The 15,628-nt window shown below is 40.3% G+C and overlaps 1 protein-coding gene across 1 annotated transcript in view; it reads left to right on the top strand.

The window, feature by feature from the left end:
- myo15aa (myosin XVAa) overlaps positions 1-15,302 on the top strand; it is a 36,156-nt gene extending 20,854 nt beyond the window's left edge. Inside the window, exons 27-64 of the mRNA XM_079457455.1 lie at positions 12-107; positions 195-430; positions 510-688; positions 1,194-1,266; positions 1,606-1,797; positions 2,107-2,213; positions 2,402-2,484; positions 3,293-3,416; positions 4,009-4,209; positions 4,356-4,420; positions 4,525-4,635; positions 4,809-4,881; positions 4,968-5,106; positions 5,215-5,305; positions 5,834-5,987; positions 6,115-6,230; positions 6,315-6,374; positions 6,730-6,805; positions 7,003-7,118; positions 9,373-9,491; positions 9,579-9,720; positions 9,802-9,913; positions 10,377-10,582; positions 10,668-10,810; positions 10,917-10,989; positions 11,108-11,180; positions 11,281-11,354; positions 12,346-12,428; positions 12,509-12,639; positions 12,747-12,841; positions 12,929-13,006; positions 13,099-13,195; positions 13,305-13,465; positions 13,645-13,778; positions 13,886-14,019; positions 14,110-14,243; positions 14,432-14,572; positions 14,740-15,302. Of these exons, the coding sequence (XP_079313581.1) occupies positions 12-107; positions 195-430; positions 510-688; positions 1,194-1,266; positions 1,606-1,797; positions 2,107-2,213; positions 2,402-2,484; positions 3,293-3,416; positions 4,009-4,209; positions 4,356-4,420; positions 4,525-4,635; positions 4,809-4,881; positions 4,968-5,106; positions 5,215-5,305; positions 5,834-5,987; positions 6,115-6,230; positions 6,315-6,374; positions 6,730-6,805; positions 7,003-7,118; positions 9,373-9,491; positions 9,579-9,720; positions 9,802-9,913; positions 10,377-10,582; positions 10,668-10,810; positions 10,917-10,989; positions 11,108-11,180; positions 11,281-11,354; positions 12,346-12,428; positions 12,509-12,639; positions 12,747-12,841; positions 12,929-13,006; positions 13,099-13,195; positions 13,305-13,465; positions 13,645-13,778; positions 13,886-14,019; positions 14,110-14,243; positions 14,432-14,572; positions 14,740-14,841 (4,524 nt within the window). The 3' untranslated portion in view covers positions 14,842-15,302. The remainder of the gene's footprint in view (positions 1-11; positions 108-194; positions 431-509; positions 689-1,193; positions 1,267-1,605; positions 1,798-2,106; positions 2,214-2,401; positions 2,485-3,292; positions 3,417-4,008; positions 4,210-4,355; positions 4,421-4,524; positions 4,636-4,808; positions 4,882-4,967; positions 5,107-5,214; positions 5,306-5,833; positions 5,988-6,114; positions 6,231-6,314; positions 6,375-6,729; positions 6,806-7,002; positions 7,119-9,372; positions 9,492-9,578; positions 9,721-9,801; positions 9,914-10,376; positions 10,583-10,667; positions 10,811-10,916; positions 10,990-11,107; positions 11,181-11,280; positions 11,355-12,345; positions 12,429-12,508; positions 12,640-12,746; positions 12,842-12,928; positions 13,007-13,098; positions 13,196-13,304; positions 13,466-13,644; positions 13,779-13,885; positions 14,020-14,109; positions 14,244-14,431; positions 14,573-14,739) is intronic.
- Positions 15,303-15,628: the final 326 nt, after the last annotated feature.

Genomic DNA, 15,628 nt, shown 5'->3' with positions numbered 1-15,628 from the left:
ATCTTTTGTAGGAGCCAAAGTTTGGAATGTTAACTGCACCCTTGAAGGCACCACTATCCCACATTGATGATGATCTTACACATGAGGCTCTAGACATGTTTGTCATGGTACAGTTTATTACTATATTGTTTTCTTTTGCCTTTCCCCTTTATTATACACACAACCAACATTGTGTTATGTTCTTTCCCTTGTAGATCTTGAGGTTTATGGGTGACCCACATCTGAATGGAGCCCAGGAGAATTTGTTTGGAAACTATATCATCCAGAAGGGACTCACAAACCCTGCCTTACGGGATGAAATTTTGTGTCAAATTGCCAATCAGGTTTGGAGAAACCCCAACCTGGACAATTCAGAGAGGGGCTGGCTACTGCTGCTAGCCTGTCTGAGTGCATTTGCACCATCAGCTAAAATGGAGAAATACCTTTTGAAGTGAGTTACTTTCTGGTATTCATGTCTGAGAGGTAATAAACTAAATGCATTGATTGATTTTGGCTTTTGTATGCTTTAGGTTTGTCTCAGATCATGCATATAATGGATACAAAGCTGTCGGCCAACACAAGCTAATCCAGGCCATGCAGAAGTCGCTGTATGGACCAGAAACAGCTAGGACTTACCCACTGTCCCTGCTGGAATGGACAGCCAATAGGAAGAAAGCAAACATGGTTTTGCAAGTGCACTGTTTTGATGGTGTGTCAGAGTTTTACTTGCACTGTATGAGTTTCCAACACAATCAGGAATTTGTAACTATTTTACGAATTAATTCGTCCAATATTATTTGTACGTTTTATTATGATTTGCTTTCACGCCTGTGGTTTAGGGGCTTGCTTTTTTTGCGTTTTTCTAATTATTGTACATCTTTGTATGATTTGCATCATACAAATTTGCCACCTCGTGCAATAGTTACGAATTTTCTTGAATATATAATCACACATATAAAAACAGTAAAACTGAATAATCACCAAACAGAGCCCCCTTCAAGCTCTGAATGTGTCTGGTGTCACTGTAATCTTCTCAAATCATCATGGCAGCTTCCTTTGTATCTCAAAGCCCTGGAGTCAATTGTGTAAAGCTCTACTATATCAGATGATACCTGATCTTTGGTGCTAAACAGAATACATGCGTGTGTTTGCTCATACACGCCTATCTAACCACAGCTGTTAAACGTCATGTTGTATTGATGTTGTATTGACAGGTACATCTTTCTTGTGCCCTGTACACTCATGGACGAGCGGAGAGGAGTTGGCTGCAGATATTCTACAGCACAGGTACCCAACCAAGACATCTATAATTTAAACCTGATACTGTATGTGAATGCACCAGTTTCCGTAAAACAGTTTCCATATTACGTTCTGTTTGAATCATTTCTCATCCTTAATGTTTTCACCTAAATGTCCGCTCTTTGCTCAGTTTTAACCAGTGTGAATGTAATACTTTACTCTATTATTCTTTACAGGATGCTCATTAATATGCTGTTTTCCATGTCATTGGTACACAACCCTTTCTTTCGGGCGTGTTGGGATATGTATAGTGTATAATGAGTCCTTCATTATCTCTTCCATCTGTAATTTGGCTGAAATGAATAGCTCCATTAATTGGCTCCACAGGGGTGTGAGGGAGGCTTGGAAGGGCTGCTCTGTTATCATGAAGGAACACGGACAATGGGCGGAGCTTGCAGGGCACGATTATGTCATGGACTTGATTGCAGACATGGAGCTGATGAGAAATTTTCCAAAGCAGAAGTCTTACTTCATCATCTCAGCTGAGAGCCCCAACAGGACCAGGCCCAATGCTGGACTGTGAGTTTAATACTTGAGATAATACAGTACATGTCAGGTATAGCAGTTCATCCAAACAATAAATTACTTTCATTTAAACAATATGAGGTTGATTAAACAAAGTCTTATGTGCTTCTTGTTTTATGGTTCAGACCGTTGCCGGATCTTGGCATACATGGACGGTTTATATTTAATTTATATCGACCACAGCAGTCACGATGCAAATAAGCCTAGTTTATATAAAATTATCTTATTTTTCTTCCATGTGCCTTAGTGTTCAGGCATGACATTTCAGTGTAATGTATAATATATTTTTGTAATCTTCCACAGGGCTCTGTTTGGAAGTGGATTCGATTCAGATGATGACAGCTCGTTTCTGCTCCCCCAACCGATGCTGAACTCCAGCCTCCCAGATTCAGATGGATATCACAGCCACGGTCAGCTGTTTAGTTAGCTTTTAAAAAAAGCAACACAATAAATTGTTTCTGTAAATTATCACTTTAAGCTGATTTGAAACATTCTCGTTCTATAGTTGTGCATACATTGTGTGTTGAAACAGTCTGGTTATTAAAGTCATCTATTTATTTATTTCTGCCTATAATCTGTGGCCGACCAATATAATCAGACTTCAGCGAGGCTCCAAATCAGAAAGGCATGGATCGATATCTTGACAGCCTGTTTGATCCAGTGCTATCTGATGTTAATGGGGTAAGCTTTTCTTGGGCTCATTACCTCAGCAGTTTTACATTTACATTTAGACATTAAGCAGACACTTTTATCCAAAGCGACTTACAAAGAGTTCGGGGAGCAATACGCGATATGTCATAAAAGAGCAATAGTACATTAGGTGCTAATACAAAGTTACTAGTTTCAACAAAAGCTAGACCACTACCTGTTGAGAGAAGAGGAGAGAGTTTTAAACAACCTTAAACTATATTTATATTATTTAGACATTAAATATGCCTATTTACAACTCTGCGGGCAAGCAGCTTTAAAACATGTATGCCCGAAGACAACAATTGGTTATGTGATTCTCAGAATGTAAGTGATTGAGTGTATCAGATGTGCTCGGTTGGCACCGGATCACCTGTATTGAAGGTGATTGAGTTACCAGTTTACCGTATTTCTCACAACATTGAATCCCGCCAAATAGTCTTGCCATTAGCTTTATCCTTTAGTGCACATGCCGTTTTTTAAAGAAAACTAAATGCTAAAATATGCCACACTATTTTATAATAATTACAGTATATTATAAAAAAAATGCCACACTAATTCATTATTACAGTATTTGCTAAATAAATTACATTCTATTAAAAAAGACAATCAACACACACTGTAAATAATAAACAAGGGTGTTGTAGCCTGGCCCAGTCTCTTTGCTCACAGTAAATGTGCCATGCTCCTCTTACAGTGTATAAGGTACTCCCCTGGGGAGATTGATTTCTCATAGGACTGAGCTGGGAAGGGTCCAGCTCAGGATGAGAGCCTGTTTTACTTTGCCTTATCTGCCATGCAGGATATGGAGAAGTCATCCAGCATGTCCAGTCGTATGAAGGGAGCTGGTGGGATTGGAGGGGAGGATGATGACCTGGAGAAGCCCCTCACCAACAGACCGTATCCCCCAGGACTGCAGCCTGGTGGTGAGCTCTGCGTCGGTTCTCATTTTGCTCTCTGCTTACCCACTATCAATTATTCACAGCTAACCTCGGGTCAATTGGTACCTAAAAGCTTTTAAATGCAAGCTAAACATTTGGACTTGCAAATAATTTGCTTTGGATGACAAATTACCAAAGTGGTGTTTAGAGCGATTTGTGTTTTGGTGATTTTAAGTGACTGTGGCTTTTGGTGATTGGTATTCTGTTGTAACAAAGAATTTTTGTTTTAAGTGTTGGGGTCTCAACTTGCAGCACTTTCTGTAAATGACCGACATGATCTGTCTTTCACCTTCAGCAGTATCGTTCTTTTCTATTCAGGGTTCTCACAGACATTGACTTCTGTCAATCAAGTTGTGTTTTCTGAATATAAAAGTCTTGAAAATAAATATAGTCGCCAAGAATTTTTTATAGTGACAATATATTAAAAAGTGTGGGAGCCCTGTTTGATAAATATCGGAGGCTGATGCTGCTGTTTGGGTTTCACTTGACCTCAAAATCATAACCAACTAACTTGCATGAAATCATTCGATAAAGCTTTGACATAGAGGTCATCGCTTACCATATTTACTGTTCTCAGCGGTGCCAGTTCTACCTGTAATGGGAGGAACAATGATGCCACCTATACCTACGCCAGCTATTTCCTCTGTGCCACGAGCACCTGCCCCCTCCTCCTTGCCTGCGGTTGCCCCAATGCCTTCAATGCCAGCTATGCCAGCTTTCCCTGCTATGCCGCCTTTGCCAGTTTACCCTAATGTGCCACCGATGCATGATATGTCAGGTATGGATGCTGTGTTGTTCACATGGGCGCTTGGCACATAAACTGTTTCTGTGGGGTGTTTGATTCAGGCATTCTGATCTGCTTATCCATCATTACATGCACTTTCTGGTTTGAGTTTTTGTATGTGGTCTTGTAAATCTTTAAAGGCGTAGATCCAGCTGTCTTAGCACAGCAGCAGCAAGCCATCATCAACCAGCAAGCCATCATACTGGTGAGTTTCTAGAGGAATGCTTCTTTTGTCACCACATTCTACGGTTGATTACCAATGTAAGGGAACAAAGCTTAGATATTTCAAATGAATGTAATGTCCCACAGGCTCAGCAGATGACAATGCAAGCCATGGCCCTCCAGCAGCAGATGTATAATTCAGTGCACCACACACCCAGTGAGCCCATGCCAGCTCCACGTTCTAGCCAATCTAGTCCAGTGAGTATCACAGCATCGTTGACAAGATCTCATTAAATATCAATACATAAGAGCATTGATTCTATTAAGGGATTAAAGACCAAACAAATCTGTACAAAACCAAATAAAAAAACAGTTTTTGAAAAGCATTGGTCATGATTTCCAATCATCACATGTGTCCTATTATAAAACAGACTAAGCAAGAAACGGTATATTCTTCATACAAACCAGCCTCTCCGACACAGAAATCTTCACCGCGGCAGCACAGTATGTCATTATATCAGGCCGTTTATTCTCATTTATATTTGATATATGAAAGTGACTTTTTCATCAGTGTTGATATATTTCCAAAGGCCTGACTAGGAGGGAAGCACCAACAGAAGTGGTGAGATCCACCTTTTCAAACTCAGAACATTTAGAACCGAGTCATAACATCAAAGACATCATCAAACAGTATCAGGCCAACCCTGTAAAACCAGTAGAGCCTCCAAAGTGAGAACATTTTGTTTGAAAAACTGAAGCATTTATTGACCGAAAATAAATGTTTATCTTGAATTTCATGTGCCAAATGTTCTGGGTTTGATCGGTTTTGTAACACAGAAGGGAAGCTAAAGTGTTTCTGAAGAAACCTGACCCTCATGAGGAGGCAATGATGATGCTAAAGGACCAGATGAGTGCTCCACCTGCACAGGTAGACAAATCCTCTTAGCTGATAGATCAACTACCTTACAAAAATGTACTTATTTAAAAAGGAAAAAAGATAGTGTATACTTTTAGCCGTCTTTTTATGCACTTAGAAATATATATTAATTACAGGTATACTTGACTTTTACTGACAGAAAAACATAAGTGTATTTAATGATCGTACCTAATCTTTTTATTGAGATTCACTTAAAAACAGATAATGAATTATTTGAAGTATACTTGGGTTTTTTTATTAAATTGTTTCTCATAATTTTATATTCTGTTGTATAAACAAACATTTTCAACTTTATATAATGACACTACAATATAAATAGTAAACTACATGAATCCCTTTAAAAAACATACAAATATACCTGCAGTATAAAACCTAACCCGAACTTAATACTTCAAAGTGAACTTTCAAAAAATGTGCTACAAATATTGAACTGGCAAACCATTAGGGTAACACTTTAGTAGAAATCAAACTGGAAAAAAACAAACATAGTAGTTAATGTTCTGTGTGTGACACAACCAGAGAAAGAAGGTCTACGCTCCAGGCTACGCTTCCTCATCATCTGCAAAAGAGTTTGACTATGATGGTGGACCACCGAAACCAGCAAAGAGCATCAAGACAAAGAGATCGCCTCCTGTACCAGCTGTCAGTCAGAGATTCCCAGCCCCCGCTCCTGGTAAACTTAGATAATGTCTATGATTTGAGATACTGGGTCTGTCATGTTGCTTCATTTTATTATGATCTCAAATAATCTAGCATAATTTATTGGCACATCTATAGCACTGTATTGTGTTGCATTACAGTATCCAGAGAGCTGCCTGTTGAAGAAGAGAATGTTCAGACTCAACTGCACAAGAGGAGCAGTGAAGAACATTACACTTACACAAATGTGGCCTGGAAAATCTACCTCAGGAAAGAGGTTTGTGTGTTTCGCAATGGGTCTACTTTTTTTCTAAATCATTACAGTGATAGTGAAACATTAAAGCGGTGTCATATATTTTAGGTTTTTTATCCGAAAGACAGCTTCAATCACCCTCTGGTTCTAGACCTCTTGATTAACCAGGTTTGTTTTTTGTTATTTTTCATTTATTATGTACACTATTTGTTTCTAAATGTATTTATGGTTATTTTAAACAGTTTGATGATAATGATGACTTAATTTTAAATGTGGATGTGGTAAAAAAATGGCCAAACACCCTGAAGAAGGCATTAGCCGAAACGTTTATTATCTTGCCTCCCATCATGGAATAAAAGAAATTCATATAATACTTCCTTCTGAGTGCGAATCACTGTGTATAAGGAATATGTTTTGAAGATTAACGCACCACTATTACCGAGGAAATACAAGAGCGCAGTGCAAGTTACTAGGTATTTTAAGCAGTTTAACAACTGTGTTTACCCATTTACTTTTATATCAGATTGTCCATGACACATTCTCAGAGGCTTGTATTCGCATCACAACAGAAGAGAGGCAGACTATGAAATCCCTCTTTGGTATGTATTAATTCTGTTATATTAAAACTGACATCACACTCATATTACTTTGCTAATATTTTTATATTTTGAAAACAGCTTAAACCAGCCTAAAAAGATTTGCTGGTTTTATCTGATTTAAGCTGCTCTACCTGGGAGCCTTGCTTTAAGTTTACTTAATAAGGACGCTCCTGTTGTGTCTTATAACTTTATAACAGCTGAACACAACATCGACATCAATGCCACTATCCAAGATGAGAACGTAAAGAAGAAGATTGTGGTTGCTGCAAGGGACACCTGGGAGATCTACTTCTCACGCCTCTTCCCAGCATCTGTAAGATCATCCCAATTTAAAAGACCAGCTCAGACCAGCATGAATTTCCATATCAGCTGATGCTGGTTTGGTATTTGTTTAAATCTGTTGTCTATTTACTTTATTTATCTCTATGTATTTCCAGGGAACCCCCCATGCACATTTACAACAATAATCTGATCCCTGCTCATGAATATATATATTTCAGATACTTAGATTTGTCGATAGTAATTAAAATGTATATTTAATTCAACCAAAAATTTGTTATGGTTTGGTAACAAGCACTGTAAGAGAGGGATAGAGCGAGCAAGATTATTAATAGATTGAGATCATTCGTCACGTCTTCCATTGAGGAAGCAGGGGCTGAGGACTCAGAGGTGGACTCTTCCATCACCCAAGCCGACGTCACTGAGGTAGTCAAGAAACTCCTCGGTGGCAAGGCACCGGGGGTGGATGAAATTCGCCCTGATTACCTCAAGTCGCTGGATGTTGTGGGGCTGTCTTGGCTGACACGCCTCTGCAGCATCGCGTGGCGGTCGGGGACAGTGCCTCTGGGATGGCAAACCGGGGTGGTGGTCCCTCTTTTTAAGAAGGGGGACCGGAGGGTGTGTTCCAACTACAGGGGGATCACACTTCTCAGCCTCCCCGGGAGAGTCTATGCCAGAGTACTGGAAAGGAGAATACGGCCGATAGTAGAACCTCGGATTCAGGAGGAACAGTGTGGTTTTCGTCCTGGCCGTGGAACACTGGACCAGCTCTACACCCTCTACAGGGTGCTGGAGGGTTCATGGGAGTTTGCCCAACCAATCCACATGTATTTTGTGGATTTGGAGAAGGCATTCGACTGTGTCCCTCACGGCGTCCTGTGGAGGGTGCTTCGGGAGTATGGGGTCAGGGGTCCTTTGCTAAGGGCTGTCAGGTCCCTGTAAGAGCGAAGCAGGAGCTTGGTTCGCATTGCCGGCAGTAAATTGGACTTGTTCCCAGTGCATGTCGGACTCCGGCAGGGCTGCCCTTTGTCACCGGTTCTGTTTGTAATTTTTATGGACAGAATTTCTAGGCGCAGCCAGGGGCCGGAGGGTGTCAGGTTTGGGGACCACACGATTTCGTCTCTGCTCTTTGCGGACGATGTTGTCGTGTTGGCCCCTTCAAACCAGGACCTTCAGCATGCACTGGGACGGTTTACAGGCGAGTGCGAAGCGGCTGGAATGAAAATCAGTACCTCCAAATCCGAGGCCATGGTCCTCAGTCGGAAAAGGGTGGCTTGCCCACTTCAGGTTGGTGGAGAGTTCCTGCCTCAAGTGGAGGAGTTTAAGTATCTTGGGGTCTTGTTCAAGAGTGAGGGAAGGATGGAACGGGAGATTGACAGACGGATCGGTGCAGCTTCTGCAGTAATGCGGTCGATGTACGAAGAAAGAGCTGACCGCAAAGCGAAGCTCTCGATTTACCGGTAAATTTACGTTCCTACTCTCACCTATGGTCATGAGCTTTGGGTCATGACCGAAAGAACAAAATCCCGGATACAGGCGGCCGAAATGAGCTTCCTCCGCAGGGTGGCTGGGCGATCCCTTAGAGATAGGGTGAGAAGCTCGGTCACCCGGGAGGAGCTTGGAGTAGAGCCGGTGCTCCTCCACATCGAGAGGGGTCAGCTGAGGTGGCTTGGGCATCTGTTCCAGACCGGGAGGAGACCCCGGGGAAGACCTAGGACACGCTGGTGGGACTATGTCTCCCGGCTGGCCTGGGAACACCTCGGTGTCCCCCCGGAAGAGCTAGAGGAAGTGTCTAGGGTGAGGGATGTCCTGGCATCTCTGCTTAGACTGCTGCCCCCACGACCCGGCCCCGGATAAGCGGAAGAAAATGAATGAATGAATGAGATCATTTGTTTTCTCCCTTATCATAACAGTGTAAGCGTATAAAATAAATCTTGAAGCATGTGTGATTCTGTGCCCCCTAACAGTTAAGAGCACTTAGCTAGTTAACAGCAAATCGTAAAGTTGCAATGTGGAGATTTTAGCTGCATCTAGTGATGAGGTTGTGAATTGTAACCAACGGCTTACGCCATCCCCCTCCCTTTCAAAGCATTACAGTAACTGACACAGCACAAACATGTGCTCACACAGTCTTTGCGGAAGGAGATGACAAATTTGGTTGTGCAATAAAAAAAGAAAGAAGCACCATATCAGTGTCTTATTAGTCTTTAAAACACAACATGTGTGTGACCAACTTAAAATGTTCCTTCATATTAATTCAAACCTTCTGTCTGTCATTTCTTGAACAGGGCAGTGTTGGCACAGGCGTCCAAGTGCTGTCTGTGTCTCACAGGGGGATCAAGCTTTTAAAAATGGTCAGGAGCAGTGCAGTTGCCCCAGATTACTTCAGAGTTCTTCGACCTTATAGGTACTATCAAACTAAAACAATTAATTAAAATTATGTGCAATGTATGCATCATGTCACGGATGTGTGATTGTCATTGATCTCCTACAGCTACACAGATATCTTGTTCGTCACCATTCCCTCCAAGAACATGTTGGAGTTCAACCTCACCAACGAGAAACTGATTCTATTTTCCGCCAAAGCTCCTCAGGTCAAAACCATGATCGACTACTTCATCACGGAGCTGAAAAAGGTGGGCTTTCTCACCCGCTGACTCATGGCACAGGTTATTGGTTGTGGTGATATGGAGTAATTGTGCTCTCTCCTGCTGTAGGACTCAGACTATGTAGTTGCTGTGCGTAGTTACATTACAGATGATAGAACCCTGCTGAGTTTTCACAAGGGTGACATCATACGCCTGCAGAAAATGGATGGGCTGGATGCAGGTGAGAACAAGATTGTTCACAAAGACTTTCGTGGACCCTTAGCATGCTTAAAAAAAGAATATTTGCAATCAGAGTTTGGGTGTGAAATGTTTAACATGGAGGGGAGAATGCTGCTTTTTGAGGTCAAAGGACGTAATTTTTGGACCCTATGGCTCTTTCCCAGGCCAGAGTTATGGTTGCATAGTGAAAAAGAAGGTGATTCTCCTGGAGGAATTGAAAAGAGACACACCTGATTTTGGTGGGTCGGTGTGTGAACGCCTGCATGGAGTGCAGTTTGGATTCTTGTTGTACTGTTTTACGGATTCATTTTGAAGGGATTGTTTACAAAAAAAATTTTTTATCATATATTATATATCCTTAGTTGCATGGGTTGAGACCTCTTTGCGTTTCTGTGATGGTTGCAGTGATACTTTCTGTCACACCACACACACTTAACAAACATAAATACATTTTTGGTGCCAAGGCTGGAAGTTTGGGGCCATTCATGGGAGATCTGGGGTCTTTCCAATGGAGTTTGTACAGCCTGTGGCTGCACCAGACTTCATTAACATTCCTGTGGACAAGAAAGAAGAACCCAAGAACAAGCAGGGTCGTGTGGCCGCCTCGGCTGCTGTCGCTGTGGCTGTGGGATCTGCTGCTGCTGCTCATGAACTGGACCGCTTCATTGAGGTCAAAGGTGTTCACATAAATGTAGTCTGAATGCTGCTTTACACTTGGAACTAAGAGATGTTGTGTTGCTGCGTCTGACCTCCAGGTGGCGTCTCCTGTCATTGGGGATGCAGAATCCTATACAGAAGGTCCTGAATTGGATATTGATGAAAGAATCTTACAGGACGGCCATTACAGCATGGTTGAGTTTGCCAAGAAATATTTCAGAGGGGCCCAGAGAAAAGACGGGTCAGTTGATTACATCATAGATAACACTGTATATGAAATGAATTGCTGGTTTAATATCTGTGTTTTCTTTGTATATTACTCAGCTATGATTATATTTTTTCTCTAGTGATTCATACAAGAAAAAGTCAAAGAAAGGAAAGGAATCCAGGGACCCAGCCGAAATGGTGAAATTTTCCAAGGTGCGAAACGCAATATAATTTTTGAGCATGTCATGCAAAATGAAAAACAATGAAGCAAAATCTCTCAATGATATACTATATTTAAATTATGCATATTCTGTTTGATTTGGTTGTGTAGTCTCCTATTCAAGAATCCCTGATCGAGTTCACAGATGCAAACTTGAACAAAGTAGCTGCTGACATTTTTATTGGTAAGCGAAAATCTTCTCAGCAAACATTCTCGTTTTTCTCTTTTTTTCTGTCTTCTTCCAAATAGTAATATGTTTTCCCCTGTAATGATTTTTGTTTTAGCTATAATGAAGTTTATGGGGGACTACCCTATGAAAGGCCAGTCGGAGCAAGATGTTGTCGCTACAATCCTAAGGGTATATATCTCAAAATAACCATAAAACCCTTATATCATTTTACACGAATGCACACAAGACAAAAGTACTTTTAAAGCTGTAATCTGTAACTTTTTTTGCGTCAAAATGTTTGAAAATCAATTATGAAGTAGGAACATAGGAAATCAGTGTCTATTCAGTGTTAATTCCATTCACAAATGTGACCCTTTCACAACCAGTCTTAAGTAGCACAGGACATTTTTGTATAAGCCCAAAATACATTGTATGCGTCAAAATGATAAATTTTTCCTTCATGCCAAAAATCATTAGGATATCAAGTAAAGATCCTGTTCCATGAAGATATGTTGTAAATTTCCTACCCTAAATATATCAATATCAGTTTTAAACGGCTGTATCTCCGCCAGATATTGTCCTATCCTAACAGCCCATACACCAATAGAAACCTTAATGATTCAGCTTTAAGATGCTGTACAAATCTCAATAAACAAAATTGGACCCTTAAGACTGGTTTTGTTGTCACAAATGTAAGTGTGTATGATTCTGTTATCAGACTGGATTTTGCAGGAAATTTTGATATAATTTGCACGGTTAACACAAAAAGGGAAATTCTGTATTAACCCTCAACAAACATTTCTTTGGTTTGTTGAAAAAAAAGAGAAGAGTGCTTGTAACTAAACAGTTCTTAGCCACCGTTAACTACCATGATAGGAAAAATGTATGTCTTTGATCTGTTGAACACAAAAGAAGATATTTTGAATAATGTAGGAAAATAAACAGTTCTGGGGCACCTTTGACTATCATTGTCATTTTTCCTACTATGATAGACAATGGTGGCAAAGAACTGTTTGATTACTAGCATTCTTCTAAATATCCTTCTCTTTGTTCACAAATAAATGTATACAGTTGTGGAACAACTCAAGGGTGGGTAAATAATTACAGAATTTTTGGGGGGGTGAACTTTCCCTTTAATGCCTTCAATTCCCTATTCTGACGTTCTTAATCTCTGTTACAGTTGAGTGGTGAGTTTGGGCTGATGAGAGACGAAGCTTACTGCCAAATCCTCAAGCAGATTACTGGGAACACCAGTTCCAAAACGTATGAGTGAGAAAACCCCATCAGAACCTGTTTCATGTTCCATGCACAGGGTCACAGATGTGTTTTACGTTGTTTCACAGGGAGAGCTGTCAGAAGGGTTGGAGGTTGCTGTACATCTTCACGACATACTACAAATGTTCAGAAGTGCTCAAACCATACCTGCTTAAATACCTTCAAGATGTTTGTGCAAGTCAAGGGGTTCATTATCAAGGTATATACAGTAGATGTTGCAACTACATGAAAGAGCTTTTTGATTCCACGATGAATTATTGATTAATAGTCATGAAAGGCTGTTTATGTATATTTTAATGTTGTAAGGTATTGCTAAGGCTTGTGAGCAGAATCTAAGGAAGACTTTCCAGTATGGGGGACGTGTCGAGTACCCTAGTGGCATGGAGCTAAAAGCTATACTGGTAAGTTGCACATGACCTGTTTTGAATGTCATAGTGAGAATTTTCCACTGTATTTTATTCAACTAAACACAATTTGTTGATTTTAAGGCCGGAAGGAGCTCCAAGCGCCAGTTGTTTCTTCTTCCTGGTGGAATTGAACGACATCTGAAAATTAAAACGTGCTCAGTACGATGTTTTTGCCTTTACTCTCAACCATCACGTATGTCAGTACATCATAAGAGTTTAGGCTAATCCACTTTGGTTACTTTTCTGTAAAGGTGGCTTTGGATTCTATTGAAGAACTGTGCTATGAGATGAGTCTGCATAAACTCGAGGCCTTGGATGAGTATGCTATATTTGTGGTCACAAACAGAGGTGAATTGAAAAACGTTGGCATTAGTTGTTAACATGCTCAGCTTCTTAGCAAAATGTAATTTTCCAAAAAATATAAGTAATGCACTAATAGAAAGACGTTTTCCTCCAGGTCAAAATGTCCGGCCACTTAACAAAAGGGAGTACATTTTAGATATTGCTACAGAGGCGGAAAATGTTGATAGCAACTATAGTCTGTGGTTTCGAAGAGTGATTTGGACACAACCACTTAAGTTTGACAATGAGCTTGGAGTGACTGTGCATTACAATCAGGTTATTAATTTTCTCTACATTGTTTCATTTGTTCTATGCTTATCGTATAATTCAAATGTCTGAGGCGTTTGTTCTTGTTTTGCTTATGTTTGCAGTCTAAAAAAGTCAAAATAATCACCTTTTTTGGGGTGAACTGTTTCTTTAAGGCTACTAATGTGATCTTCATTCACATATTGCAGGTTTGCCCTGACTATTTAAAAGGTCTCCTCAATGTTATTCCACACGGTAATGCCAGTGAGCAGCAGCTTCAGCAAGCTTCAAAACTGGCAGCTCTGCAACATCGTGCCAAGGACTCCATCTACCTCCCCACACTGTAATGCCTCTCAGTGTCTTAAATGTCTTAAATGCTTTGTATTCACATCACAGCTGAAATGTAATGATATACTACATCTCTAACCCTTTCTTGCACTCTGTCATCAGCCATGAGGTTCAGGAATATATTCCCTCTCAGCTCTATGGGCTTCTGAGGGCCCAGCAGTGGCTGAACATGGTGACCCAGCATATGCAGCAGGTGCAGCCCCTCAGTCCTCATCAGGCCAGAGCTCAATTTTTGGGTGAGGACTTGATTTAAAAGCGAAGCTGACGTTGAGACATACTGTCACGTATTCACAAGGTTGATTCTTATGCTTGTGTCTGTTTCTCAGGGCTTGTCAGTGCATTCCCAATGTTTGGCTCGTCATTCTTCTACATACAGAGCAGCAGCAACCGCGCTATTGACACGCCGTCCATACTGGCTGTCAATCAAAATGGCTTGAACTTTCTAAGCAAAGCCACTCATGTAAGTTTAACCCCTTGTTTTCTTATTTTTATTGGGAAGACTTAACATAGGCAGCAACTCCGCACAAACTGTTTATTTGTTTATACACTGACTTATACATGAACATCTATCACATAGGTGTTTTACATGTATATTAAGATTTCTGTATGCAATGTGTAGACTTATCAGCTGTTGACAATGTCCCTCAGGAGCCAATGGTGAAGTTCCCACTGAAGGAGGTGCAGTCCACCCGTACACAGAGACCCACAGCTGGCTCCAGTTACCCATATGTGGAGATAATGCTGGGTGACCTAATGTCTCAACGCATTACACAGTTACAGCTGGACCAGGTACGAGCTCAAGTACCCTCGTTCAAACATCATGACAATCTAATCGGGTTATATCTGGACATTTTAATGACCTTTAAAGGTGTCTTGTTGGTCTGATTGTGTTATTGTCAATGTGAGTGACTGGGCTGATGTGGGCGAGGCTAATTTCTGTGCGATTGCTCTTACAGAGTCTTGAGCTGTGCCGTGTCATCGCCATGCATATGGAGAACCTGCTTTCAGTACGGGAAAAGAGGCTTACCCTGCCTCCCAGTGAAATAACTCTGCTCTAGTTTCCTTCTTACGGACGCTATTTATTACTGATTTATCTCAATAATTGTAATTGGACACAATTAAACCCTTCACATCAAAACAAACCTGTCATTTTTAGTATCCCACATATGTCTGTTCTCTGGCATTTCGAGGCAAAATTCCAGCTTGCTTTTAATCTACACTGATTTATTTATTGGGTTCAACATATGGCGCCATAATTTAAAACGACATCATTACTACCTCTAGTTTTGACATGTCCAGCAAAGGTTTATTTTTATAAAAATGAGCTTTAAGCCATGGTTTTGAATTCCTTGACTCATGCTGAAATGTTGATTTGCACTACATGAGAGTATGATGCGTTATTTTAATATTGAAATATTGTATAGATTTGTGTCATTGTGAAACAGTGTATATGTAATAAGTCTTTATTTTAAATAAAAATGTTCACAATTCTACATTAAAATTCTTGAAATGTTTTACTAAATCAGCCTTTTGGGTGTAATGCAGCATATTATTTAAAACACGAAAGTTTATTTAATCTTATGCACAAGAGGTCATGCATTGAAATGCAGACAATGTGCAAGATGTGAGGCTTAGGCATCCTACAACAGTAAAACTAAAGATCAAAGTAAAAGAGTAATTTAACATAAAATGGAAATTAAGTTTCATATTTATTTGTGTAAGAGTTTGGTTCCAAAATGAGATAACTGAAGTTGGTTTGTTTTAAAGACATAATCACACAAAAATACAGCTAAATGACACAATAAAACACAATATAAACATGATAACATACAAAAAACACGATTT

Source organism: Barbatula barbatula (assembly GCF_947034865.1).
Source record: "Barbatula barbatula genome assembly, chromosome: 5".
Lineage (NCBI taxonomy): Eukaryota > Metazoa > Chordata > Actinopteri > Cypriniformes > Nemacheilidae > Barbatula > Barbatula barbatula.
The sequence above is the reverse complement of the archived record's forward strand: the minus strand, read 5'-3'. Positions and strand labels throughout refer to the sequence as shown.